Source organism: Schistocerca serialis, chromosome 6 (genome assembly GCF_023864345.2).
Source record: "Schistocerca serialis cubense isolate TAMUIC-IGC-003099 chromosome 6, iqSchSeri2.2, whole genome shotgun sequence".
Taxonomy (NCBI): Eukaryota; Metazoa; Arthropoda; class Insecta; order Orthoptera; family Acrididae; genus Schistocerca; species Schistocerca serialis.
This window is the reverse complement of record NC_064643.1, coordinates 621,804,823-621,832,639: the sequence shown is the minus strand read 5'-3', so window position 1 is coordinate 621,832,639 and position 27,817 is coordinate 621,804,823. Positions and strand designations below refer to the sequence as shown.

General features: G+C 37.4%; 1 protein-coding gene across 4 annotated transcripts in view; it reads left to right on the top strand.

Annotated features, from left to right (window-relative positions):
* The window catches only part of LOC126483710 (E3 ubiquitin-protein ligase MIB1-like), a 469,781-nt gene extending 441,964 nt beyond the window's left edge, over positions 1 to 27,817 (top strand). For all 4 annotated transcript variants that reach the window (XM_050106803.1, XM_050106804.1, XM_050106806.1 and 1 more), the window contains exons 4-9: positions 647 to 828; positions 2,770 to 2,965; positions 10,248 to 10,413; positions 13,607 to 13,660; positions 13,766 to 13,881; positions 26,602 to 27,817. In XM_050106803.1, the coding sequence (XP_049962760.1) occupies positions 647 to 828; positions 2,770 to 2,965; positions 10,248 to 10,413; positions 13,607 to 13,660; positions 13,766 to 13,881; positions 26,602 to 26,742 (855 nt within the window). In that variant the 3' untranslated portion in view covers positions 26,743 to 27,817. The remainder of the gene's footprint in view (positions 1 to 646; positions 829 to 2,769; positions 2,966 to 10,247; positions 10,414 to 13,606; positions 13,661 to 13,765; positions 13,882 to 26,601) is intronic.

Sequence of the window (27,817 nt, the reverse complement as noted above, 5' to 3'; positions counted from 1 at the left end):
TAATTCAGAAGGAGGTCTTTTGATCAAGAGCTTACTTGTTTAGTAGTCCTTTTGTTGTGCCTGTCTACGACTCAGCATCTCCACTATATGGTGAGTAGCAATCTATCCTTTTCATAATATTGTTTTCATTCCATTGATTTTCCTTTGCTTAAATAAATAAATTGATTGATTGAAATTTTCAAAGAGGACAACCCCCTTAATTCACTTGTGTCTTTTTGTGTGTGTGTGTGTGTGTGTGTGTGTGTGTGTGTGTGTGTGCGTGTGTGTGTGTGTGCGCGCGCGCGAGTGTATACCCCTTTTTTCCCCCTAAGGTAAATCTTTCCGCTCCCGGAACTGGAATGACTCCTTACCCTCTCCCTTAAAACCCACATCCTTTCGTCTTTCCCTCTCCTTCCTTCTTTCCTGATGAGGCAACAGTTTGTTGCGAAAGCTTGAATTTCATGTGTATGTTTGTGTGTCTATCGACCTGCCAGCACTTTCGTTCGGTAAGTCACATCATCTGTGTTTTTAGATATATTTTTCCCACATGGAATGTTTCCCTCTATTATATTCATATATATATATATATATATATATATATATATATATATATATATATATATATATATACATTTTAAATGTAGTTATTAAGTTCTGACATTTGCAGTTGTTGATGGGGCTTGGCAGTCAAGGAGCTGACAAAAAATCATCTGCGTCAATAGCATGCTTCCTTGCTGGCAATGGAGCTGATTTGACAATCAAGAATAAGAAAGGACAGACCCCACTGGATCTCTGTCCAGACCCAAATCTTTGTAAAGCTCTTGCCAAGTGTCATAAGGATAAGGATACGTAAGTATAAGTAATATGCAAGCATGTATGTTATGTTTTAAGATAAATGTAGCAACTCTATGCAGTTTTATCAACTTCAACTTCATGGATTTGATGGTCATGTCCATCACCATTTTTGAAGATTACCTTTCCTTTATAGTGGTGGTGGTGGTTAGTGTTCAACTTCCCGTCGACAACAAGGTCATTAGAGACGGAGCGCAAGCTCGCGTTAGGGAAGGATTGGGAAGGAAATCGGCCGTGCCCTTTCAAAGGAACCATCCCGGCATTTGCCTGAAACGATTTAGGAAAATCACAGAAAACCTAAATCAGGATGGCCGGAGACGGGATTGAACCGTCGTCCTCCCGAATGCGAGTCCAGTGTGCTAACCATTGCGCCACCTCGCTCGGTTTTCCTTTATAGTATTATTAGTTCTAGCTTTCTCATAAACAGTATAAATTTTATAGGAGACAAGGTGTATCTGACAGAGCATTAACTCCGAAGAAAGATATTTTGCCCAGTGATTTTTGCCTGTTAAAATCCTGTATGGATCACTGACCTTTTGCTACTTTAATCCCCTGCCCATAACAGATTTCTCTTATCATGAGGTACATGCAGCCCCATTAAATTCATAGTACCCAGAATAATTTCTAGAAGCTGTTCAATTTTAATGGAACCGAGGTAATGGCAAAGCACGAGATTGTTGAAATTATTCATTAAATTTTCACACTTTACAGGAAATGTCTGGTGTAGGTCATGCTTCTCTACAAGAAAGTCAAAATAATAGAAGCACAGAATTACACATCAATTATCCTAGCATCAGTCAATTGCAAGATGATGAGTATCTTCAACACAACAATTTGTTCACTTGCAGAGAAGAACCATTTCTCAAATAATCAGCCTGGGTTTATAACAATGCCTCATTTTCTACGTACATGTTGTCTTGTAAGTGGTTGATACAAATGAACATGTAGCTTATTTCATCTTAGATTTCTGAAATCCATTCATCATTGTTGGCTGATAATAAAGACACCATCATTCCAATGCCTCCTCAAATATGTGATTGCTTCATAGAATTTTTAACTCTTAGTCCAGTATATTATACTGGATAATTAATGTTTAACAGAAATGAAAGTAACACAAGGTGTGCCAGTAGGAAGTATAATAGAACCATTAATGTCCTCAGTATCACGAACAGTTAATCAGATAAGTCAGCAGCACTTTCAGATAGTTCCATGGTGATGATGTTGTCTACAGTGAAGCATAGTCACTGGAATAATGTAAATAAATGGAGAGAATTTCTACTTGGTGTGCTGAATGGTAGCTTTCTTTTACATAGGAATCTCGGAAAGAAACATTATGTTCACACAAACTTTGCATATTTAGAGAAATTGTTTTTGGGGACACACTGCAGCAATTTTACTGCCACCATCATAAATCCAGTACAGGGATCACAAAAAAAGAGAAAAGGGTTTAGGGGACACATTGAGATATATAGACAATAATTTTTCCTTCAGTTCTTAAGTGAATGGAGTATTACACCAGATCAAGAATGTAGGTAAGAAGTACTCTCTGCCATGCGGTATATGATAGAAATAGTGCACTTGGTTCTGTTACAAAATGAAGATATTTTGAAAATAATATAGTGTTTCATTACAACATTTGTCTTATAGCTTGTAGTAAGTATGTCATTTTTTTAGCCTTAAACTTAACTTGAAGCACAAATTTTTCCATCATCAACAAGTTATATGCTGTGGAAGCAGTCTAGGAAACTGTAACATCCTTTCATCTTACACATATTTATGACTCCCTGCCAGAACAATGTATAGGATATAGAAAACAGATTGCTAGGTTCGTATACATAGTAATGATAATAATACTTTTCATTTACAAAGCAATAAATAATTTTGTCATAGTTCATTCTGTTTGTCACATATAGCATTAATTAATTTTTTTTCCTTTAGGGACCAGATTGAACCACGCCCTTCTGATGGAAGCAACGGTGATGACTGCGTAACACTGGATGAATGCTTGGTCTGTTCTGATCTGAAGAGAGATACACTCTTTAAGCCATGTGGTCATGTTGCATGTTGCTCAGTTTGCTCCCCAAGAGTCAAAAAATGCCTCGTGTGTCGGGAACCTGTCATTGCCCGCATTAAGGTACTGTTAGCATATACAGAATAAAAAGATCTTTGAGCTTTCATTATACTACTACTACTACTACTAATACTACTACTACTGTAAATTTTCTCACTGTAGTGCCTTGTAGCTTAGTAACAAATAAATAACCAATAAAATTTTAGATCCAGCCTCATCAGGCCATGAGAAAGGAATATATGCTGGCCACTATGTAATTCCATATTAATAATTAACATATGGTTTTATCTTACACCCAAACCTCCAGATGTCAGACACTCAAATTGATACCAAATGTTGTATGTTGATAGAGTATCAACCAAAACACCAATTTAGTTCATGCTGTGTGCTATTGTCCAGTAAAACTTGCATAAACTGTATTTAAAAATAACACCATACCTACAGAGCACAGGAAAAGCATGTCTGTGAGCAATTGTTTCGAAGATCCAGCCTATGTGAGTAAGTTGAGCATGAGTTTGTTGTATCAGAGGTCCTACTTTCAAACCCCACTGCAGTCAATTTTTTAAAACTGTTTACGCGTGAAACTGTTATATGAGAGAACATTTTTCCTGCCACGTAGAAGAACTTTTTGGAGTTTGTAGCAATGTTCTTTTGACAGTCTGCTTTCGCATTGTTAGTTGAAAGTAGCAAACCTATAGAGTAACAATATTAGAGAAGGAAAGTTGCTACTCACCATATAGTAGAGATGCTGACTTGCGATAGGCACAACTAAAAGATTCATACAATTATAGCTTTCGCCCATTAAGGCCTTTGTCAACAACACACACACACACACACACACACACACACACACACACACACACACACACACACACACACACACGTCTGCAGTCTCAGACAACTGAAACCACCCTGTGAGCAGCAGCACCAGTGCATGATGGGAGTGATGACTGGGTGGGGAGTAAGGAGGAGGGTGGGGCGAGAGGGGGAGGGAAAGTATGGTGGGGGTGCTGAACAGTGAAGTGCTGCAGTTAGATGGAGGGCAAGAGAGAATGTGGAGAAAGGGGGCGGAGGGGAGTAAGTTGCGGAAAAGAGAGAAATAAAAAGAAATTAAAAGACTGGGTGTGGCGGTGTAGTGACGAGTGATGACAGTGACTAACGAAGGTTGAGGCCAGAAGAGTTATGGGAACATAGGATGTATTGCAGGGAAAGTTCCCACCTGCGCAATTCAGAAAAGCTGGTGTTGGTGGGAAGGATCCATATAGAGTACATTTTTATAGATAAGTGTGGTGTTCTGTGGCACATGTCCAGCAGAACACCACACTTATCTATACAAATAGTCTATAGGTGTACTACTTTCAACAAACAAAGTGAGAGCCAAACATTGCTAAAAACTCCAAAAAGTCCTTTTACGTGTCAGAAACTGTTATACGTATAACAGTTATACAGGAGTATAACAGTTTCACATGTAAACAGTTAAAAAAGATTGTCATAAATGGTATGTGAATGCAGGACCTATGGTACGCCAACCTCACACTTTACCAACTCACCTATGTGCGATCTTTAGAGCAACTGCTCACAGAAACGATTTTCCTGTGCTCCGTAGTTCTAGTGTTAATTTTAATTACCATTTACACATGTTTCACTGGATTACAACACACAGCATGAACTAAATTGGTGTTTTGGTTGATACTCTATCAACATACAACATTTGGCACCAGTCTGAGTGTATGACATCTGGAGGTTTGGGTGTTAAATAAAAAAGGATGATCAATTTCCTGTCTCAATAAAAACTCCAAGTCTACAAAGGAATTGGAGGAAATGAATTTAGTGTGTTCACCATATGTGCTTTGTAGAACATGGAAAGCTACAGAGTAGTAAAACAATATTATATGTGACTGAGCCACTGAATGTTTTCTGATGTAGTGGTTCCGGTTGGATGTATTTGGCATTTGGGGCTGCAGTGATAACCCATGTCAATGGTGAACAACATCACCCAAGACATTTGATCAGTATACTGCTGGAAATTATATATAGTGTTTCAAAAATAATCATTTGATATTACAAGGGATATCTTCTGTGTGAATGAAGGTAGAAACAGAGGATAAATCTTACTTAAACACAGAACTATTAGGTTTTAATTTTCAAAAGAACCGTTTTACAAGGGCATGTGTTTTACAAGCATGCTTATGTGACTTTGGGCTACTTTGTCCAATTACATTTAGAATCAAAGTTTTCATTTATCTTTCACAAATAATCAGTGTGCCTTCAATCGAAGTCACAACATGTTCAGACAATAGTCAAAATCATCCCATACTTTTGTGAGTATGTCTGGACATACTGCAGTCACTGCTGTCACCATGTGGCATCCCATTTCACCCATAGTTGTGGGAAGTGAAGGCTTTCACAAAAATACACAAAAAACAACTCACAAACTGTGAGATCAAGCAACCTTGGAGGCAAGTGGTGCAAAGCAAAATTCGTATTTACACATGTTTCACTGGATTACAACACACAGCATGAACTAAATTGGTGTTTTGGTTGATACTCTATCAACATGCAACATTTGGCACCAATCTGAGTGTATGACATCTGCAGGTATGGGTGTCAAATAAAAAAGGACAATCAATTTCCTATCTCAATAAAAACTCCAAATCTACAAAGGAATTGGATGAAGTGAATTTAGTGTGTTCACCATATGTGCTCCATCGCAGAGGTAATTCATTGTCAAAAATGCTCTTACATGCAGGTGCAAGTACAGTAGCACTTCATTCTGTTGAAAAATGACATTTTTGGTTTGTTCTCACAATTGTGGAAAAGCAAGATTTCCAACATATGCAGGTTCACAATACCTGCTGTTGTCTTTTCCACAAAAAAGAATTGACCCTAAATCATTTTTAAAGGAAAGGTGCAATTCACATGACTCTGCAAATTATTGTTTATCAGCATCATGAAGGGCATTTTAGTAATTAAATACTATATGTTTTGAAACACAAAAGTCACTGCAAAACACGCCAGACAGACATGTGAACAATGGCTAACTCTCAGCTGTCACAATAAATAGATTTTTGTGGACCCTGTGCAAAACTCAATTGAAAGCACTCTACATCTTGAACAAGCATATGGAGAAGGACCTGTGGATTTCCCATTATGTAAACAACCAATATCTTGGCATGTCCATCAAATGCTTTGAGCTGCAGAAAAGAGCAGTTCCATACTCTCAGCATAAATCAGTGACACAGAGAAATTGAGCAAGCTATCTGCATCTGGGTACCCATACCGACAATCATGTGAATCAGAAAGTTAAAACTGGTGCTGAGGTAAACTTTTAATTTCAATATATGGGTTCGTCTTCACTTATGTGGAAGATATAGTCTTATGAATTCGGATGAGTTGCACTGAAATTCCATGTACTGTGGAAGGTGGCATTCATCTCTGTAGCTTCTGACAAACACTTGTTCTTTATTTTATTTATACCCAGGCAATTCTCATAGGAATAGTAATTTGTTGTTAATTTGTACTTAGTTATCAGACTGATATGCAAGCAGAGATACCAGACAAATGGCTGTATGTCATATCAAATTTGGTGGCCCACTGACTTGAGTTCACTACTTATTAGGATTTCTTTGGTTCTTATTTTGCGTTCACACATTATCACCCTGGCATTATATCATATGAGGAGTGTGATTGTATGATTCAAGGAAACACATTCTTGGATGCCAACCATAATATAGTACCTTTCAGCATGACTGACCCACCGTGTTGAGCTCTCAGGCCACACTTAATGGTATCAAGCAAAACAATGTACAAATATCCCCTACAATACTTGATGTTGAGAGGGTACTAATCATCACCATTCATTTCCCATGTCCAAACTAACTGGTATTTCTCACTCTTCAAACGTAATCATCTCTTTCTACTGACAGTTGTGCACTTTTGTCATTCTGTAGTGTTAGGGTTGGAGGGTACTCTTAAAAACTTTATGGCCTGTTGCAGATTTTTAATTATGAACTGGAGCCATATTGTGATAAAAGATCCAGTTCTTTGGTTTTGGATAGCTAATGTAAATTTAGGCTGTCAGTGTTAATGTAACGAACTTTTATAATAGGCACCGAAATGATCAAGAAGTATCTTTGTATTGAAACTGACACCTGAAGAAAGATCCACAGTGCTTGAAATGCATCGTGCATTGGCAATAATGATATAGCGAAGCAAACTCGCATCTGTTTAATTTGTCTGACTAAAAGTATATATATGATATGACAATTTGTTGACAGAAAGACTAATCTGGTTGTTGTTATTGTTGTTATCAGTTAACATGTGTCCCTTAGATTTAGAATGGATATCGAACAGTTGGTTCATAATTCTTTAGCTCCACCATCTTTAATGTTCTGGTGTTTAATTTAGTTTTTATACATGGATCATATTTCACGATAATATCAGACATGTGATTTTGCAAGTTTTATATAGAATACACAAAATTTCTCACAAATTCATCATTGATACAGAAAAAAATTAAGTAACAGATGATCAATATCACCTACATACTGTAGGTTCAGCAAAAAACACTAAGAGAATAAAATTTTTTAGTAGTAATATTAGTAGCCTCCATTAATTTACACAATAATTTTGTAGATATAAGGAAAGCAGACAAAGTTGTACAGGCTGATTCAAAATTCCTCTTACCGGCTTCTAGGGGCTGCAGAGGGCACTTAGTAGACATTTTGATGAGGATCTCATGTCTGGAAATATACCTTTAGAGTGTAAATTTCCCACTTCACTGTATGCAAGCAAGCTGAGAAGAGGAAGCCATCTTCAGTTCTCGTTGTAATTATGACATTACGGAACACGTTCATCCGACTACAACAGTGGCACTGTAGTGGTCTACGGTCACGCGGCACACTTGACTGTGAGGAGGAATCCTTTGTCATGTAGAAGAGAACCCAAGGATGAGTACTCGAAATGTCACCCCTACCATGTGCTTGTACAGCACACAGGTCACAGGTCATTGTCTTTGATGTCTGCATACCATGAAGTGGGAGATTTGAAAGTGATCTGATCCTCAAACTGATTTTACATCCAAATGGTACTATCAAAACTACATGTACTAATTCTCCTCTACGAACCTTAGAAGCTTGTAATACGAATTTTGAATAACCCGCTATATGTATGCCATGCTGCCAAACAATACTAAGATATTTATATAAACTGAAAAAGTATTTTTTAAATAATATGTGTATACCATAATTCAGAAAATATTAAGACATTTATACAAACTGAAAAACTGTTGTTTACATCATATTTGCACTAACACACAGAATCATGAACCAATTTTCCACTTAGTCTATCTGTTCTTTTCTTCTTTACTTTCAGCATTTCACTTAGTCTTCATCTTTTTCCCTCCTCAGGAAGTTGATTTACACATGGAGAATTTTAAATTTACCTTTTGTTCTATGAAGCTGTCTGCAAGTATTGCTTCATCTTATACCAACATCCTGAGATGAGGTGTTACTTCAATTTTCTCTTGAAAGTTCCTTTATGCCCTTTACACTAAGTAACAGTGATGAAATAATGTCGCTTCATTTCTAGGATGCCAATATGTCATTTTCATCATTTTGCTGCTGATATATTATTGACATGTTCCACATCATAACATTTATCATGAATTTGATCTACAAATGAATGAATGAATGACTGCAGGAAGGAAGGAAGATAGATAGGTAGATAGATAGATGAGGGATTAATGTCTTACTGATATCAAGGTGTTAGAGATGGAGCACTAGATCATAATAGTTCAAGGATGTGCAAGGAAATCAGCCTTCCTCTTTCAGAGGAAACATTCTGTATTTTGTGTGGAGCACTTTAGGGAAATCACAGAAAACCTAAATCTCGATGCCCAGATGTGGATTTGAACCATCATCCTCCAGACTGCAAGTTCAGTGTGCTAACCACTGTGACACCACAATTGATCATTTAATCTAAGGAACAAGTAACAAACTAATTATTGTAATTTTCTCTAGTTCTTATGTTATGATCATGAAAAACTGTTTAAAAGTGCTGTACAATTTAGTATTAAAAGAAGTCTTGTCTGATACAAGTACAAACTTGGTACAGTTAATATTTTAAATTTATTTTTGCCAGATTCCCGTGGTGTTATTTTCCATATGCATCAGATGGCTTTCTCTTAATGTTTTATAATTATCTGAATGTGTAAATCTGCTGCTCCTCACTCTTCTGGTATACAGCACACAATATGCATGGGAAGATTAGCCCATGGTTTCTGTGTCCATCATATAGGTTTCCCCATGTCATAAATTTGTCGCTCTATTCCCAGAAACCTAGTATAGTCCACTTCTACTATGTCTGCATCCCCAATGCTCACGATAAAATCCCCTGAGGCATCAGTTCTGTTTGATTATTTTCTTTAAAATATCTTTCTGCCATTTGCATGTTCTCATTGGCTCTCCCTTCCATAACCTTTACTGAGTCGCCACATACTAGTTAAGTTGTATCATCAGTATACTTAATCACTTTTTTATATACTGCAGTGCACGTGCCAATTATATGCAAGATAAAGAGCAGAGGTCTTAATACTGAACTCCAAGTTACTGTGCTCCATACCATACAGAAATTCGTAGTAGACTTTTTCTCTGTATGTATGTATGTTTTATTTCGACACAGTTGCCTGTTTTCAATAAAGTTTTTTGTAAAATATGCAGCTATTCCTGTTACACCATAGCAGTGCAGTTTCTCTAGAAGAATTCTTTGACAGACATAATCAGAAGCTTCAGAAAGGTCTGACTGTATAGCAGACACTTTCCTTTGGTCATCCTGGGCCTCACACTGCAGTCTTTATGGATCTTTCATTTCTGAACCAATGTTGCGTTTCATTTAAGATCTTTTGTTTCTCTACGAAGTTTACAAGTCTATCTTTAATCACTATTTTGGACAGAACAGTTATGGGTCTATAATTTCCTGAATCTCTTTTAAATATTGGCACTACCTTGCTCTTTTTTAAACATTTTAGAAATAATCCTTTCTTCACGTCTAAAGTTACCAAGAGAGGCTTTGCAAGATATCTAGCACAGTGTTTTACCAGTTTTTGACATGCCATCCAAGCCCGCTGTATTATTATTTTAGCCCTCCAGTAATTTTTTAAAATAAACTTCCCATTCCTCTGTAGGAGTAGGTACAGTAAAGAACAATATTCACTACACACACACACACACGCACACACACACATAATGTAATAAATAAATATTAGATTTGAAAAATAATTGAATTAAGTGTCTTACTTGCTACTCTTTCATTATATGAGTATGGTTTCTTATTGGTTTTGTTCTAGATTGAAGAGTGTGTAGTTTGTTCAGACAAGAAGGCATCCGTGCTCTTCAAGCCTTGTTGCCACATGTGTGCTTGTGAAGGTTGCGCAGCACTTATGAAGAAATGTGTTCAATGTCGAGCACAGATAGATCACATTGTGCCTTTTGTCATATGCTGTGGAGGTATTGGTAAGAAGCATTGCAATGATATTAATTCAGCTATACACTATAGCATTCTTTTCTTCTCTTATGATTTGTTTGCACATTTTTTGCACTTATGTGCAATGAGTTGGAGGAGTTTTATATGAGCTTCTGTTTCTACGATTATTTATGTGGAAGCCCTAATTTTATGACAACAGTAATAAGTAAGACATCTTTTCATTTTCAAGGCATTGTTTACTTGCAGGTATGAGTTTTCAAAGTAAAAAAAAGGTTTTTGAGAAACAACGGGTGTAATATTATACGCAGACTCAAAAGCCCTGCCAACTTCAGCTAACAGATAATACTTTGTGTAATGCATATACATCCATGAAAACAGAAGTGATACATTGAATTAACAATTATGCAAATATCATGTGTAACTGAGTTTCTAATCATCTAATTTATTGGCATGTTAGTCTAATTTATTGGCATGTTACACACAGTTTTGGCCACTAGTGTGAATTCTGTCAGTTTAACTACTATCTGCTACCTTGTCAAATGTTTTCTTGGAGTGTGTGGAGGAGTAGGTAAAGGTAGTTGCAGCTGCTGAAATCCATGTTTCATGATGTATGTGCAAAAATAACTCTTGAAAAGAGTATTGAAGCATAAGATTGCGGCTTCAGTTCATGAGCTGACATGCTCGACATATGATTTCTGTATCCTTAAAATTCCTCCGTACTGTTACTCAACTAGAACACTATTAAAAAAACCATGACAAATTAATTATTTATCCCCCTTATTTCTTTCATTCTTATTTCCCCACTGTAAGTGCATAAACAAAATACTAATTTAATTAAATGTAATTCATTGTTTTTTTTACACAGTGTTGCAAAAGATCACACAGTTTGTATTATACTTGCAAATTTTTTAAAACAAAAAAGGGTATCATATTTCATAATTTCCTTCTATATACATTCTACCTGTATATCTAATCACATAATTTAACAGAAAATATGCAATAATTGTTGTTGTTGTGGTCTTCAGTCCTGAGATTGGTTTGATGCAGCTCTCCATGCTACTCTATCCTGTGCAAGCTTCTTCGTCTCCCAGTACCTACTGCAACCTACATCCTTCTGAATCTGCTTAGTGTATTCATCTCTTGGTCTCCCTCTATGATTTTTACCCTCCACACTGCCCTCCAATACTAAATTGGTGATCCCTCGATGTCTCAGAACATGTCCTACCAACCGATCCCTTCTTCTAGTCAAGTTGTGCCACAAGCTCCTCCTCTCCCCAATTCTATTCAATACCTCCTCATTAGTTATGTGATCAACCCATCTAATCTTCAGCATTCTTCTGTAGCACCACATTTCGAAAGCTTCTATTCTCTTCTTGTCTAAGCTATTTATCGTCCATGTTTCACTTCCGTACATGGCTACACTCCATACAAATACTTTGAGAAACGACTTCCTGACACTTAAATCAATACTCAATGTTAACAAATTTCTCTTCTTAAGAAATGCTTTCCTTGCCGTTGCCAGTCTACATTTTATATCCTTTCTACTTCGACCATCATCAGTTATTTTGCTCCCCAAAGAGCAAAACTCCTTTACTACTTTAAGTGTCTCATTTCCTAATCTAATTCCCTCAGCATCACCCGACTTAATTCAACTACATTCCATTATCCTCGTTTTGCAATAATTATGAAATATGAAATGAAAATATGAAATTTTTTTCTGGCTGCAACAGGGAAGCCATCAGAAATAAATTAAACAAGCAGTTACAGATGTACTGGATTTATCAAGTAAGCATTGCAGACACCACTTCTGGATTCCAGAATTCAACAATACATTAAAAAAGTCCTGTTTGTGTGGGTAATAAAACACATAAATCCTTGCTGATTTGATAGCACCTGTCTCTTGTCCGCAGCTCATGGTCTAGTGGCTAGCATTGTTGCCTCTGGATCAAGGGGTCCTGGGTTAGATTCCCAACCCGGTTGTGGATTTTCTCTGCCCAGGGACTGGGTGTTTTTGTTGTCCTCGTCATTTCATCATCATCATCATCATCATCATTTGTGACGGTGGCTAGATTCGATTGTGTGAACATTGGAATGTGTCAAAATTGAGACTTTCTACAGGCACTGATGACTGCGCAGTTTAGTGCCCAACCCAAATATCATCATCATCGTCATCATCATAGCACCTGCTTCAAGCTATTTCTGAAACCAGTCAGTGTCTCAAGCTATAGTTTATAATGGGACTGAAGAGTGCAATAGTAGTACTGATTTTGACAAGCAATTAATTTCTAACTGCAGATCAATCTCACACCTACCTGTTTTCTCAAACGTATGTTATGACAGAGTGCTTACTGACCTTGCAATAAGTTGTTAAAGACCTCTCAGTTTGTCTTCATTAAAGATTTCTTCACACAGATTTATTTTTTTGATCTCAGAAATGAAGGTGTGACATAGTTAAGATACAAAAATTGTCCCAAAGTTTAATAAGGGCTTTGATTGTCCACATAATAATATTTAGTTTGAAAACTTAAATCTTATGGTTTCAATGTGTCTCATTACATGATTGGTTTTTCTACCCCCATAATGGAAAGCAGAATATTATATTTACAAGCTCTACCATAAAAGCAAAGTAAAATGTGACATTCCTCAGGTGTACATGGCCTGCTGCCATTTTTTATTTTGATAAATGACTCACATGAGCCTCAAAAACATGTTCTAATATTGCGGTTTTTGCTGGTGAGGCAAATATATTAATGAAGGACACCATTTAAACCATACAGCACACATCTAATATAATACGTTAACAGCCTAATAAGTGTTTCAAAGCAAATTCCTGAACTTATTTTCTTACAAAAAACAATAATTTGCAGGCCCTAGGAATAGAAACATCTAGATGAAACTCTGGTGTCAACATGGACAAAACTTTAGGAAGCTTACCGCAAAAAGAAAAAAAATTTCAGTCCAGTTTGTATGTGCAAGTATATCTCAGTGTCTAGACATTCATGGCAAGGTGTTACTATAATTTGCGTACTTCACCTATCAGCTAGCATCAGTAGAGTATTTATATAGACAACAAAAACTGACAACATACAACTGAATATCTTTCCTCTTGTTAAAACTTAGTGTTTCTCATTCATTAACTAACAACTAACTGCTTAAAACAGAAATGAAGCTATCTTCTTTAAATTTTAGTAAAAGAGTGCTTGTTTTCTTCATATGTTTCAGGAACCATATCTGATGTGCAACCTGAATGTGAGGAGACTCAAAATGCCACTTTAGGTATCATATCATCTAAAATATTTTGTCTTTGTAAATATGTATCTCACACACATCCTAGTTTTACAGTTTATAAAAATACATAAAATTATATATGTAATGTTTCAGCTACAGTTATAGAGCCAGTTTCGCTGACAGGAGCACTCATGAACAATGGTATCCGTGATACATCCAACTCAGACATACAGAAACTTCAACAGCAGCTTCAGGATATCAAGGAACAGGTAACCTGACATCTGTTCATCTATTGTACTTCCAACCGTGTTATGTTAAACATTACTTTGAATGCACTAAGGGTTTGGAGGTGAAAGTGTAGGGGGGTTGGGTTGGGTTGGGTTGTTTGGGGGAAGAGACCAAACAGCGAGGTCATCGGTCTCATCGGATCAGGGAAGGAAGTCGGCCGTGCCCTTTCAAAGGAACCATCCCGGCATTTGCCTGGATCGAATTAGGGAAATCACGGAAAACCTAAATCAGGATGGCCGGACGCGGGATTGAACCGTCGTCCTCCCGAATGCAAGTCCAGTGTGCTAATCACTGCGCCACCTCGCTCGGTGTAGGGGGATTACATTCATAATTCTTATTAGATCACAAAATGACAGCTATACCTAGTCACCTACATCAATCAGAATGATGAATATGGTGATATGTGACAATATTTTAACCATAAAATTTTTTGCCCATTACATATTCTACTGCCTGCAAAAGGAATTCACGATAGTCATTCACATCTTTCTAAGAAAATCTGATCTAATCCAGTATCATTTCAAACTTTGTACTGTTGTCAGAAATACTGCACTGATGCTTTGTTTTTGCATTGCTGATAACTACCACTTCTCAATCCTCTGACTGCTCTAGACATGTTAAGGCACACCACCTTGACCGTCCCCCTATATGTTCCCAATTTGTTGACAAGGGCTGCGGTGTGCTCTGGAGGTGTTAACATGCTAAGCTGTATTATTTTCCTGAATGATTCCTAGCTTTTCTGTTAGGCCTTCTCAGTTAGTCCAAGATCCACTCCACTGTGGGTTTACAGAGGAAGATACAGGGAGTGGACAAAAATATGGAAGCACAGTGAGAAATGCATACTTGAACATAAATGCAGATGGTAGTCAAGCCTGCAGGTTGTGCCATTGTATCTGATCACACATGACACTTTTATAATGTTCTCAATTCATTGCAAGTGTCAGTCATGGTAAGCCAGTGTTCTGTGTAATTGTGACTGCATTATGGATGCTTTCATAACCAGGTAGCGAAACTGTTCAGTGTTTCAAGAGGCATCATATCGAAGATTTATATCGCATTCAGAGAAAGTGGGAAAAACATCATCCATTAAGTCACGACATGAATGAAAGTCTGTATTGAGTGGCTGTGATGGACAATCATTGAAGAGGATTGTGATGAAAAATAAGCGAACAACAGCTACAAAAATCACTGTAAAACTGAATGTCACACTTGCAAACCATGTGAGAACCAAAACAACACAAAGGGAGCTCCATAAGCAGGGAAATGCAGGGTGAGCTGGAATTCAAAAATGGCTCTGAGCACTATGGGACTTAACATCTGAGGTCGTCAGTCCCCTAGAACTTAGAACTACTTAAACCTAACTAACCTAAGGACATCACACACATCCATGCCCGAGGCAGGATTCGAACCTGCGACCGTAGTGGTCGCGCGGTTCCAGACTGTAGCGCCCAGAACCACTCAGCCACACCGGCCGGCGAGCTGGAATTCCAAAACCACTCATCAGTGATGCAAATGCCCATAACAGGAAAACATGATGCTGAAGCCATAAAACCTGGACTCTGGAGCATTTGTTGGATGAGTCCCGTTTCACAGTGTTTCCAACTTCTGGCCAAGTTTATTTTCCAAAAGTGAAACACGATGGGGGTTTGATGATGATTTGGCCAGCCATATCAGTGTATCCTATAGGCCCCATGGTTACTCAGTAAGCTCACAATACTTCCAAGGATTATGTGACCATTGTGGCTATCAGGTCAATTCCGTGGTGCAATGCTTGTTTCCAAATAGTTATGCTGTGTTCAAAGATGACAGTGCACCTGTTCACACAGCTTGCATAGTGAAAGACTGGTTTCGTGGGCGCAGAGGTGAATTGTCACATCTTTCCTGACCACCACATTCACCACATCTGAATATTTGCGGTCTACTTTGGAGAGAAGGATGCATGATCACTATTCACTTCCATCATCATTACCTGAACTTGCCACTATTTTGCCGAAAGAATGATATAAGATTCCCTTGAAAACCAAACAGGACCTGGATTTATCCATTTCGAAACTTCGAAACAACTGGAAGCTGTTTTGGATGCAAATACTTTTCCTATATCGTATTAGGCAGGATAAAGTGTTGTGTTTTTGGTGTTCCCATATTTTTGTCTACCAGTGTTTCTATATTTTTGCCTACTCCTTGTATAATGGAGATTCTCATTAGAAGTGCCAGTGGAAATGGACTCTTTGATTGTGTGATAGTGATGACTCTTCAACAGAACCACAGCACAGCAGTCCAGATCCATGTCTGTTTCTACAGGAGATTGTAAGAAAATGAGAATAACACACTTCAGCAACTCATTAGATGAAAGGAAGTAATTTTCATCTTGTAGTGCATCAATTGATGATTCAGCTATGAAGTGTGTATTAGGACAAGATACCAGTCTTCTGTCATTTTTCCTGGTATTTGTAATTTTTTCTGGTATTTGTAATCGAAGGTCTGATGTCACCTATAGCAGATTAGACCAATAGATTTTATTTATAGACATAAGACAGAATCAGTGCAGTTTCAATTGTCAAGATGGAAAGAATTGGGATATGTGGAACTGTAGTCATTTGTTGTCTGCTTGTGGGAATTTGGGGAAAAGGGGCAAAACTCATAAAGTCATATTTGAACATCTTTATGATACAAATTGGTATTCGAGACCGGCCTTTTCTCTACTTTCACAATCCTGCAGTGCTGAAAAACTAGGAGCAAGGGGCAACATGCCAAAACTACAGGACAAACTAAAACAATGCAAAATCAAATTTATTTACACTGGTATACCATTTGTCATGAAATTGTGCAATGAAAGAGAAGTGTCGACAACCTGTGACACCACAGAAATGTTTGGGGGAAAAAAAACTGACAAAGACTGATGAAACCACAATGTCTTGCAGGTTACAAGTTAAGTACAGGTGCATTCAACCATACTGATGTGCTATTGAGATTAGTGAAATCAATGTGGAATACAGTGAAGTGTGTAACTTACCTGATCTGTAAATTCACCTTAAATGATCCCATAATCTGTTGTTTTAAATTACTCTCATGTAATTAATGGGTTTACTGACATTTGACAAAGTACATACACTACACTGTAGCACATACTTTTCAATTCCCTCATATTTATTGGAACACAATTATATTTTTATGGTGATCTGCTTTTTAACAGTCAAGGGTCTTAATACTTAAACCAGGTAGGCCAATTACACTTGTTAACAAAGTCTCACATTTCACTGGTGGAGATTAGAGTACTGACATCCCAAATGATGTTAATGTAATGTTTGATACCCACAGACCAAGTACATGTTGTAAATTTGCAACAGATTCACAAGAGAGGTAACCATGGACTGACAGAGGTGTAAACATTTTAATAGTTAAACAGGGATTGTAACATGAGATGAATTTTTGGATAACTAACCCAGGGCTGACGTTGATAGTAAAACAAAGATGTAGACATTGCAGATGACTATTACCAACTTCCTGAAGCATTGTGCTACACAGTTACTTATAGATGAGCAAAAAACTCAAAATCAGAATTTGGTTTTACTTATTAATTAAGAACATGAAAAAGAGCAAAAGATAACACAATATCATAACAAGCAAGAGAATGTTGGTTCAACTTGAACCATAACTTTTATTGCCAGAAACAAGACAAATTTTTACTGTTTCATATAAATAATTTATATTTCTGTAGATTATTCCAAGGCCCTGCTATAAATTATTAAACCATGAAATTTTCCAAACCAAATACTTAGCAAACTTACAAGGTGTTCTAATAGAAGTGGGCATTTTTGAAAATCAGAGCTAGAGAACTATGAGACTGAATTGTGGATATAGTCACAAGTTAAGACTGGAACATTCTAGAACACTAGAACTTTGGTTATGAGTAATTGTTTTAAACAGAAAGTGTTTTGAGCATGGGAGGGGGAGGAAGCAAATACTTGTGGGGGAGAATGAGGGCATTGAAGTGAACTGTACCAATTTAGCCAGAAACATGTATTAGCTCACTGTGGATCTAAATGTGTTTCTAATGAACCTTAAATTATGACTATTTTTATACAAAAAATAAAATTTACATTGATGTTAGGATTTTTCCAAGAACATCAATTTTTTTTCTTGGGCCTGTACATTTAAAATGCTCTTGCTCTCCACATAGTAGTAACAGCACAAAAAATGTTGAGTTCCATCTGTCTCTGGTAAGTGAACTGGTTGAAGCTTATTTCACACAATGGTGAAGGCAAAGAAAGACGCTCTGATGATAGTGATCCTCTACTACTTACTGGGAGAAATTTTCCAGACTCAAAGAAAGGTATGCCACCAGGGGATAGATGTACAGTCCACTAAAAACAAAGTGGGCTGAGAAACCAGTTACAAATACAGAACACGCACATATTACTACAGAACGTGCACTGTATCACTACATTGTGCTATGTTTCGAAGCTTATGATACAAATAAAAATATAGATAGTTTTAGCTTTGCCAATCCAAAGCCTGGGGAAAAAAGGATGGAAAAATATAAATAGTAGGTATAAAATGTATTCACTTAAAGAGTTCCCAACTTTTAAAACTCTCTCCAGGTGAATTACTGCATTGACATACACAAAAACTTCACAGATTTCAGGTGCTGGAATATCTATTTTGTGTGTGGAGTACAAAAATTAAAAACACAACTTACAATGTTTCAGTGAAACAAGGATATACTTAAATGTCTATTTACAAACCACAAATATTATTGGGAGACCAACAAAAAGTAATACAACTCTTGATGATTTGGTATTGAAGATTGCCTGGAGACATTTTTTGGGTTTGTGCTCAAGAAATAATGGTAAGCTTGCAAAGAGTTTTGTGGCATACAGATGTCATCCCTTCCCAGCTGTTTGTAGTGGAGTTTTTTTTGTGGTACAGATGAACAGGAATGGTTAAACACTTCAGAAGTTACAGTCAAAAAAAGTTTACACCAAAGGAAGCTTAACTGGAGACAACCAACCATTTCAGTGTTGCAGAAAGTGATCTAAAATTAAAGCAACCTTTTGGTTATCTACTAGACAAGACAGTGTCTGTGCCTTACTAACACTCTTTATACGGTGTACTTATAACAGGTAGACCATCTGTCTGTCTGCGATGGAGCACTCGTTTTTCTCTACAGAGTTTCCACAAGTTTCCCCAAGTGAGATTCTCTGATATTTCCCTGATTTTCAGACAAGTTTTAGCATTTTTTCCCTGACAAATAATGAGATCTCAAGAGAAAGTAAAGACATAAGTTGAGAAAAAAATGTAAGGACTTCTATATTTGTCCCCTGTGTGAGCAAAAATCTTAAGTACTAACATCAACATCTCTCTCTTTTTTATGGAGAAAGCAAGCCAAAATGGTATATGTGTTTTATTAAGACCACCGTTGATATTTTATTTCAATAAAACGAAACACATCTTGTGACAAAAATACGCATTTCCTTGGAGTCACAAGGTAGATTTGAAATACCTTTGCACTTATTTCAGAAATAACCTCAGAAAAAGTAGGTCTCTTGAAAGAATTGTATAAGAAAGGTAAGAGTTGTGTAAGCCAACAGTATAGGTCACTGCCACAAAAATGTTGGTTGTACTACGTTCGTAATTGTTGGTTATTACCCACTGTTTTATGCCCATTATTTTACAGGTATTGTGTTGTTGGTGCCCCCCCCCCCCCCCCTTATGGTTTCTCATAGGCTAATAAATTGTGTCAAAAACTACTGGAACAATAGTTGAGACAACACTTAATGACCTTGAAAGTATGTTGAGTAATTCAGCAGAAGAGAAGCTGTGAAGCTTTAAGTGTCAAATAACTTATTTGCTCATTGTATTTACATTTTACCACTACTGCATAGATTCGAGAGTGACAAATAGAATCGCCATTGTGCCCTCCAAAAAATATTCGGCACATGGCGATAAAGGCCAGGTGGGTAACTCAGCTGCGGGTACCAGCCCAAAGCAAGGCACATCTGCAAAGAGTTACACATAAGATTTATGTTTTTTGTGACAGTAGTTGATAACTTTTTAAGTGATCCCTTCATGAGAAGAAGAGGGCAGATAACAAATCCAACAGGATCATTGGAAACAAAGAGAGGAAGTGCAGAAGCACATTCTTGGGAGAGTGAGAGGGAGTTCCAGAGGAACAATACCAGAGACCTGTACCAAGCTATCAGATTGCAGGTAACTTCCTATTTAGCCAAGACACTTCACTTCCAAGAAATGAAGACAAAATCGCTTGGCAACATAAGCAGAATATTTCAACGAACTCGCCAACTTGGAGGAACCAGAAGAGAAACTGCACATTGAATCTAGGCCTGTTACTAAGGCAGATAGTCTCACACCAATTAAAGACAAGATATAGATGATAATTTTTAACTTGAATCCAACAGAGAAGCAAGGGATAATGGTACCATCAGGAACTGTGGAAATACACAGATGGGGATCGAGCCCTGATTATTCATTTCATAGCCAATACCTGTGCAACAGGAAGACTTCCATAGGACTGGATCTCTGCTGTCAACTGTCCACTACACAAGCAGGGACACTTGTCAGACCTTAACATTTATAAAGAGATGTGCCTCTTTATATCGCCATACAGAATCTTCTCCAAGGCATTACTTACTAGAATGGAGGGTCAACTAGACTCCTGCGTAGGAGGCCAGTAAGCTGGATGCAGGAAGTCAAGATGATGTGCAGAAAAGGTCCTGAACTTCAAAACCATTTTCACTTACAGTAACTTAGGAAGACTCATCTTAAGTAACAATGTTTGCCAACCTCCAAAAGCTCTGACTTAGTAAACAAAAGTTCCTCTTCCAGATGCTAACTGAACTGAGCCTAGACAACAAGATATAAAATAAAGTTTAGAGAGGAACTGTGTACAAGGGAAGAATTGGTGTTAGACAAAGAGATGGCCTGTTACTCTTCAACTGTTTACTGCACAAACTTATTCGTAAATAGATGAAACACTACAGAGCACCCTGTATTGAGAATCTATTGCAAATAGGGCCAATTGGTAGCCCACTGCCTAACCTCGACAGATGACCTCACTTTCAGCATCCAGCATAGAACAAGCTGCTTACCAACTCTCTTCACTCAACCACATAGCAGCTAAGTAGAATTGAAGATTTCCATCAACAAGACAGTGTTCTTTACCAACATCAGAGATGTACCCAATGTGATCCCATTGGCCAACACATAGATGCACCAGAGAATGGATAATCCTGAAAATAAATGAGGATTTGCGTATTGACTGTAGGCACACCAAACTAGAGAGATTAACAGATCTAAATCCCTTTTCCTCAACCTAAAACTCCAACACTATAACACCATAGTGAGTCCTTCAGCATGCATGCCTCAGAATGACTGAACATGGTAAGAAAGAGATAATGCAGGAAATGAGAACTAAAGGATAGAAAGATTCTGACAAAAGTAATGACCCCCCCATCAATGAAGGGCAGTTGGTTGGTTTGGAGAATAAAGGGTCTGAACTACAGGGTCATCAGTCCCTCATCAATGAAGATGATGCTACATTTATCAAGCACACTAAGGAATTCTACCAACATCTAGAGTGCATTAAAACAACAATGAGAAAGAGGTTAATACAGACATACTGTGTTGCAGGACAAATGGAGAATCATGTCATAGGTGTCTTTGTATACAGAGAAAGTGACAAATGCCATGTGGACAAGGTTAGTAAGCAAATACTTTGGGCACCTAGAAATTGACCACAATGACATTCACAACAGAGATAAGTACAGATGCTCATCAGAACATCAGAGTCTCTCCATTCACTCACAGCAATAATAGTGTGTCTGGGATCTGAAGTGAAATTTACTCAAGAACAGAAAAACACCCACAGCTCAAGGAGCAGAGAGTAATGGGCTAAGAGGAAAGCTCACCACAATTGAGAACTACCTGGCCCACCATAGTCCTAAACAAAATATAATAATAAAGGAAAGATGTACAGATACAGCAAAAGTCAATTCTTATCATGCCCTAGAGATGAACTAAAACTTAAAAGTGATAATTCAAGATAAGGCAGGATATAGGCAGTGAAGGTAAGGCAAACAGGAAAGGAAGAAGGAAAAAAGGTAATATAAGTGAAAATTATGTGAATAATAAAAATTTCTTTGCACCCACCCCCGTGTCACCTCCTAGAATTCATTTAATTACATGATGTCGAGAATTGTAAAGTACAGAAAAATCTTTTGTAAATTTTGTCAAATTGTAAGTATATCCTATATTGACAAAATATACAGCTTGGTTAAAAGCACACGAGACTTTTAAAAGACCATTCTTTTCCAGGACATATTTAACTGTTGTGCAATAGGCATGAGTATGGCTTTATTGAGGACAGCTTCTTCATCTCCCAGTACCTACTGCAACCTACATCCTTCTGAATCTGCTTGGTGTATTCATCTCTTGGTCTCCCTCTATGATTTTTACCCTCCACACTGCCCTCCAATACTAAATTGTGATCCCTTGATGCCTCAGATCATGTCCTACCAACCGATCCCTTCTTCTAGTCAAGTTGTGCCACAAATTTCTCTTCTCCCCAGTTCTATTCAATACCTCCTCATTAGTTATGTGACCTACCGATATAATTTTTAGCATTCTTCTGTAGCACCACATTTCGAAAGCTTCTATTCTCTTCTTGTCCAAACTATTTATCGTCCATGTTTCACTTCCATACATGGCTACACTCCATACAAATACTTTCAGAAATGACTTCCTGACACTTAAATCTATACTCGATGTTAACAAATTTCTCTTCTTCAGAAACGTTTTCCTTCCCATTGCCAGTCTACATTTTATATCCTCTCTACTTCGACCATCATCAGTTATTTTGCTCCCTAAATAGCAAAACTCCTTTACTACTTTAAGTGTCTCATTTCCTAATCTAATTCCCTCAGCATCACCCGACTTAATTCGACTACATTCTATTATCCTCGCTTTGCTTTTGTTGATGTTCATTGATGTTGGTGTCCTTTCAAGACACTATCCATTCCATTCAACTGTTCTTCCAAGTCCTTTGCTGTCTCTGACAGAATTACAATGTCATCAGCGAACCTCAAAGTTTTTATTTCTTCTCCATGGATTTTAATACCTACTCAGAATTTTTCTTTGGTTTCCTTCACTGCTTGCTCAATATACAGATTGAATAACATGGGGGAGAGGCTACAATCCTGTCTCACTCCCTTCCCAACCACTGCTTCCATTTCATGCCCCTCAACTCTTATAACTGCTATTTGGTTTCTATACAAATTGTAAATAGCCTTTTGCTCCCTATATTTTATCCCTGCCACCTTCAGGATTTGAAAGAGAGTATTCCAGTCAACATTGTCAAAAGCTTTCTCTAAGTCTACAAATGCTAGAAACGTAGGTTTGCCTTTCCTTACTCTAGCTTCTAAGATAAGTCGTAGGGTCAGTATTGCCTCACGTGTTCCAATATTTCTACCGAATTCAAACTGATCTTCCCCTAGGTCGGCTTCTACTAGTTTTTCCATTCGTCTGTAAAGAATTCGCGTCAGTATTTTGCAGCCGTGACTTATTAAACTGATAGTTCGGTAATTTTCACATCTGTCAACACCTGCTTTCTTTGGGATTGTAATTATTATATTCTTCTTGAAGTCTGAGGGTGTTTCGCCTGTCTCATACATCTTGCTCACCAGATGGTAGAGTTTTGTCAGGACTGGCTCTCCCAAGGCCGTCAGTAGTTCTAATGGAATGTTGTCTACTCCCGGGGCCTTGTTTCGACTCCGGTCTTCCAGTGCTCTGTCAAACTCTTCATGCAGTAGCATATCTCCCATTTCATCTTCATCTACATCCTCTTCCATTTCCGGAATATTGTCCTCAAGTACATCGCCCTTGTATAGACCCTCTATATACTCCTTCCATCTTTCTGCTTTCCCTTCTTTGCTTAGAACTGGGTTTCCATCTGAGCTCTTGATATTCATGCAATTGGTTCTCTTTTCTCCAAAGGTCTCTTTAATTTTCCTGTAGGCAGTATCTTATCTTACCTCTAGTGAGATAAGCTTCTACTTCCTTACATTTGCCCTCTAGCCATCCCTGCTTAGCCATTTTGCACTTCCTGTCGATCTCATATTTGAGACGTTTGTATTCCTTTTTGCCTGCTTCATTTACTGCATTTTTATATTTTCTCCTTTCATCAATTAAATTCAATATTTCTTCTGTTACCCAAGGATTTGTAGTAGCCCTTGTCTTTTTACCTACTTGATCCTCTGCTGCCTTCACTACTTCATCCCTCAAAGGTACCCATTCTTCTTCTACTGTATTTCTTTCCCCCATTCCTGCCATTTGTTCCCTTACGCTCTCCCTGAAACTCTGTACAACCTCTGGTTTAGTCAGTTTATCCAGATCCCACCTCCTTAAATTCCCACCTTTTTGCAGTTTCTTCAGTTTTAATCTACAGTTCATAACCAATAGATTGTGGTCAGAGTCCACATCTGTCCCTGGAAATGTCTTACAATTTAAAACCTGGTTCCTAAATCTCTGTCTTACCATTATATAATCTATCTGAAATCTGTCAGTAGCTCCAGGCTTCTTCCATGTATACAACCTTCTTTTATGATTCTTGAACCAAGTGTTAGCTATGATTAAGTTGTGCTCTGTGCAAAATTCTACCAGGCGGGTTCCTCTTTCATTTCTTACCCCCAATCCATATTCACCTACTATGTTTTCTTCTCTCCCTTTTCCTACTACCGAATTCCAGTCACCCATGACTATTAAATTTTCGTCTCCCTTCACTATCTGAATAATTTCTTTTATTTCGCCATACATTTCTTCAATTTCTTCGTCATCTGCAGAGCTAGTTGGCATATAAACTTGTACTACTGTAGTAGGCGTGGGCTTCGTGTCTATCTTGGCCACAATAATGCGTTCACTATGCTGTTTGTAGTAGCTTACCTGCATTGCTATTTTTTTTATTCATTATTAAACCTACTCCTGCATTACCCCTATTTGACTTTGTATTTATAACCCTGTATTTGCCTGACCGAAAGTCTTGTTCCTCCTGCCACCGAACTTCACTAATTCCCACTATATCTAACTTTAACCTATCCATTACCCTTTTTAAATTTTCTAACCTACCTTCTCGATTAAGGGATCTGACATTCCACGCTCCGATGCGTAGAATGCCAGTTTTCTTTCTCCTGATAACGACGTCCTCTTGAATAGTCCCCACCCGGAGATCCGAATGGGGGACTATTTTACCTCAGGAATATTTTACCCAAGAGTACACCATCATCATTAACCATACAGTAAAGCTGCATGCCCTCGGGAAAAATTACGGCTGTAGTTTCCCCTTGCTTTCAACCGTTCGCAGTACCAGCACACCAAGGCTGTTTTGGTTAGTGTTACAAGGCCAGATCAGTCAATCATCCAGACTGTTGCCCCTGCAACTACTGAAAAGGTTGCTGCCCCTTTTCAGGAACCACACGTTTGTCTGGCCTCTCAACAGATACCCCTCAGTTGTGGTTGCACCTACGGTACGGCTATCTGTATTGCTGAGGCACGCAAGCCTCCCCACTAGCTGCAAGGCCCATGGTTCATTGGGGGGGGGGGATTCATATCCTGCCATTCAATTTAGGTTTTCCATGATCTCTTAAAAAAGGACACAGCTGATTTCATTTCCATGACACTGTCATCTATGAAAATTTTGTTAGAGCAGGTATTATGGTACAATGTTTACAAAAGCCTGATTGGCATACATCTTGTTGTAGGTTATTTGTAATTGAATAGCTATTAACAAGATCAAGAATTATTTATGACTTACTTAATAAATTAAATTGCAGTGTAAGGTTTTACTATGCAATATGAGTATTGCTATTCTCATATTTTTGGGTTGAGATGTTACAAATACTATAATTGAGCTATTAGTGAAATTCCTTGTTTTGATGCATATTGCGTGGCAGTAAACTTTAAGTTAATGTCACATCAATGTATAACTTCCATATATGGCACCTATTAAACATCATTCATAATTTTTAAAATTTTACTATTGGTAAAGTAATAAAACATTAACGTTGCCTTCATTTCACATCAGAAACTTTCATTCTTCTTTATTTACATTCTACAAATAATGTGGAAACTGAACTTGACTGCCTTGTCTGCTGCTGACCGCTACACAGTAACTGTCCAAAAAGTGAAAACATCTGCACTTATACACTACAAATGAGATTTACACCTCCAGAAATAATCTAGGCCTGATAAAAACAATGACACTGACCAAAGTTTTATGCTACGAAACCAATCGTAGAACAAAGCAGGTATTGCATTTTCCACCTCTGAATCACCAATAAATTTTGATGCGAGTAGGGAAGGTGGAAGAATTTCAGTTTTTTTAATATCATCAGTAAAATGTAGAGTCTGCAAAAATGAGAACACATTGTAATTTAGTACTTTTTGATATGCCCCTCTCCCTCTCCCCCTCCCCTCCCCTGGGGAGAAGGATCAATTAATACAGAAATGTCTTGAAACAAATAACAGACTTTCTTAACAGTTCACATACACTATTTGCATGCTAGTCCTGTAATTTTATATACTGTGATCTGTTTTGTACTCCATGCTTTCTGATACTGTGTTAGCTGACGTAAGTACCTGCAAAGGATATTTATGACTAATTCTGGATAAACTTTTGTTTCAAATTTCAGACCATGTGTCCAGTATGCTTGGATCGTTTAAAAAACATGATATTCCTCTGTGGTCATGGTACATGTCAAATGTGTGGTGACCGCATGTCAGAATGTCCAATTTGCCGTAAACAGGTTGAGAAACGGATTCTTCTGTATTGAAAATCACATCACAATTCAAGCCAGTAACTGCAGTATATGGTAATTTAGTTATTAAACTACATCTAACAGGAAAGAGAAGACCATCACTTGCATAGTATGTAGATCCTTGCATTTATTTACTTCTCGGCATGCAGCAAGATATGTTTGTGGTGTATGTTCCAACCAACATATGAGTCTCAACTTAGGAAAAAAAAGGAAAGAAAAGATAAAAAAAAGGGAATCTGTTGAAGGGTCCCCAGACAATAACGGCTAAATGCTTAATGTAGGTTGATTCTTAAAAAGAGTCAACCTACATTAATTGTACACAGCCACAGCCTCACCATGTTAGTTTTAGACAAAATAGCATAGAGCTAAATGCTTGCTCACATACATACAGGTAATAAGTGTGTCTTGTCTCTCCTGTTACGTAATATTTAAAAAGTGTGATGTGATAATTGATTTCAATTTGAGTATGCAAAATGATCTAATTATGAAGCATGTAATTTGTCCCAACACTTGGACTTTTAGTAAAATGATGCCATTAATATGAAGGATTTTCTGGCCTTCCGGCAGTATTCTTCTTCAACAGTGACATTTGTTATGTGTCCAGTTAAATTAAGGTCTTTCAAAAGATGTTTGTTGTTACAAGAAACCCAGCTTAATTACTCACTTTTCATTTAAAGGTCGAAACGGTTTCCAGTAAGTAGAGAGAAATAACTGTTCACATTTGTTTCCAGTTATAGGTCCTGTCTATTCAGGATAAACTAAAATGATTATTCTTGCAGCTAAGTGATATTTATGGTTTACCATGGGCATAAATATAGCAATAACAACAATAGGATGTGTAATTCAATCAAACAAAATATGATTATCAACAAAATTTTGCAATAATGTGGCTTAAGTGAAAGAATAATATCACAACCACAACCAAAATAGCTACAGTCTGGGAATCAAAAGCTACTCATCCTTAGTTCCTCATGAGAACTGTTAATACTTCATGGTGGTAACTCGTACCTCATTGTTGTACTGAAGTGATTATTCCATTACTTTGTAAAAAATATCCAATTTTTTTGTGGAATGTATTATTCCAGTTAGA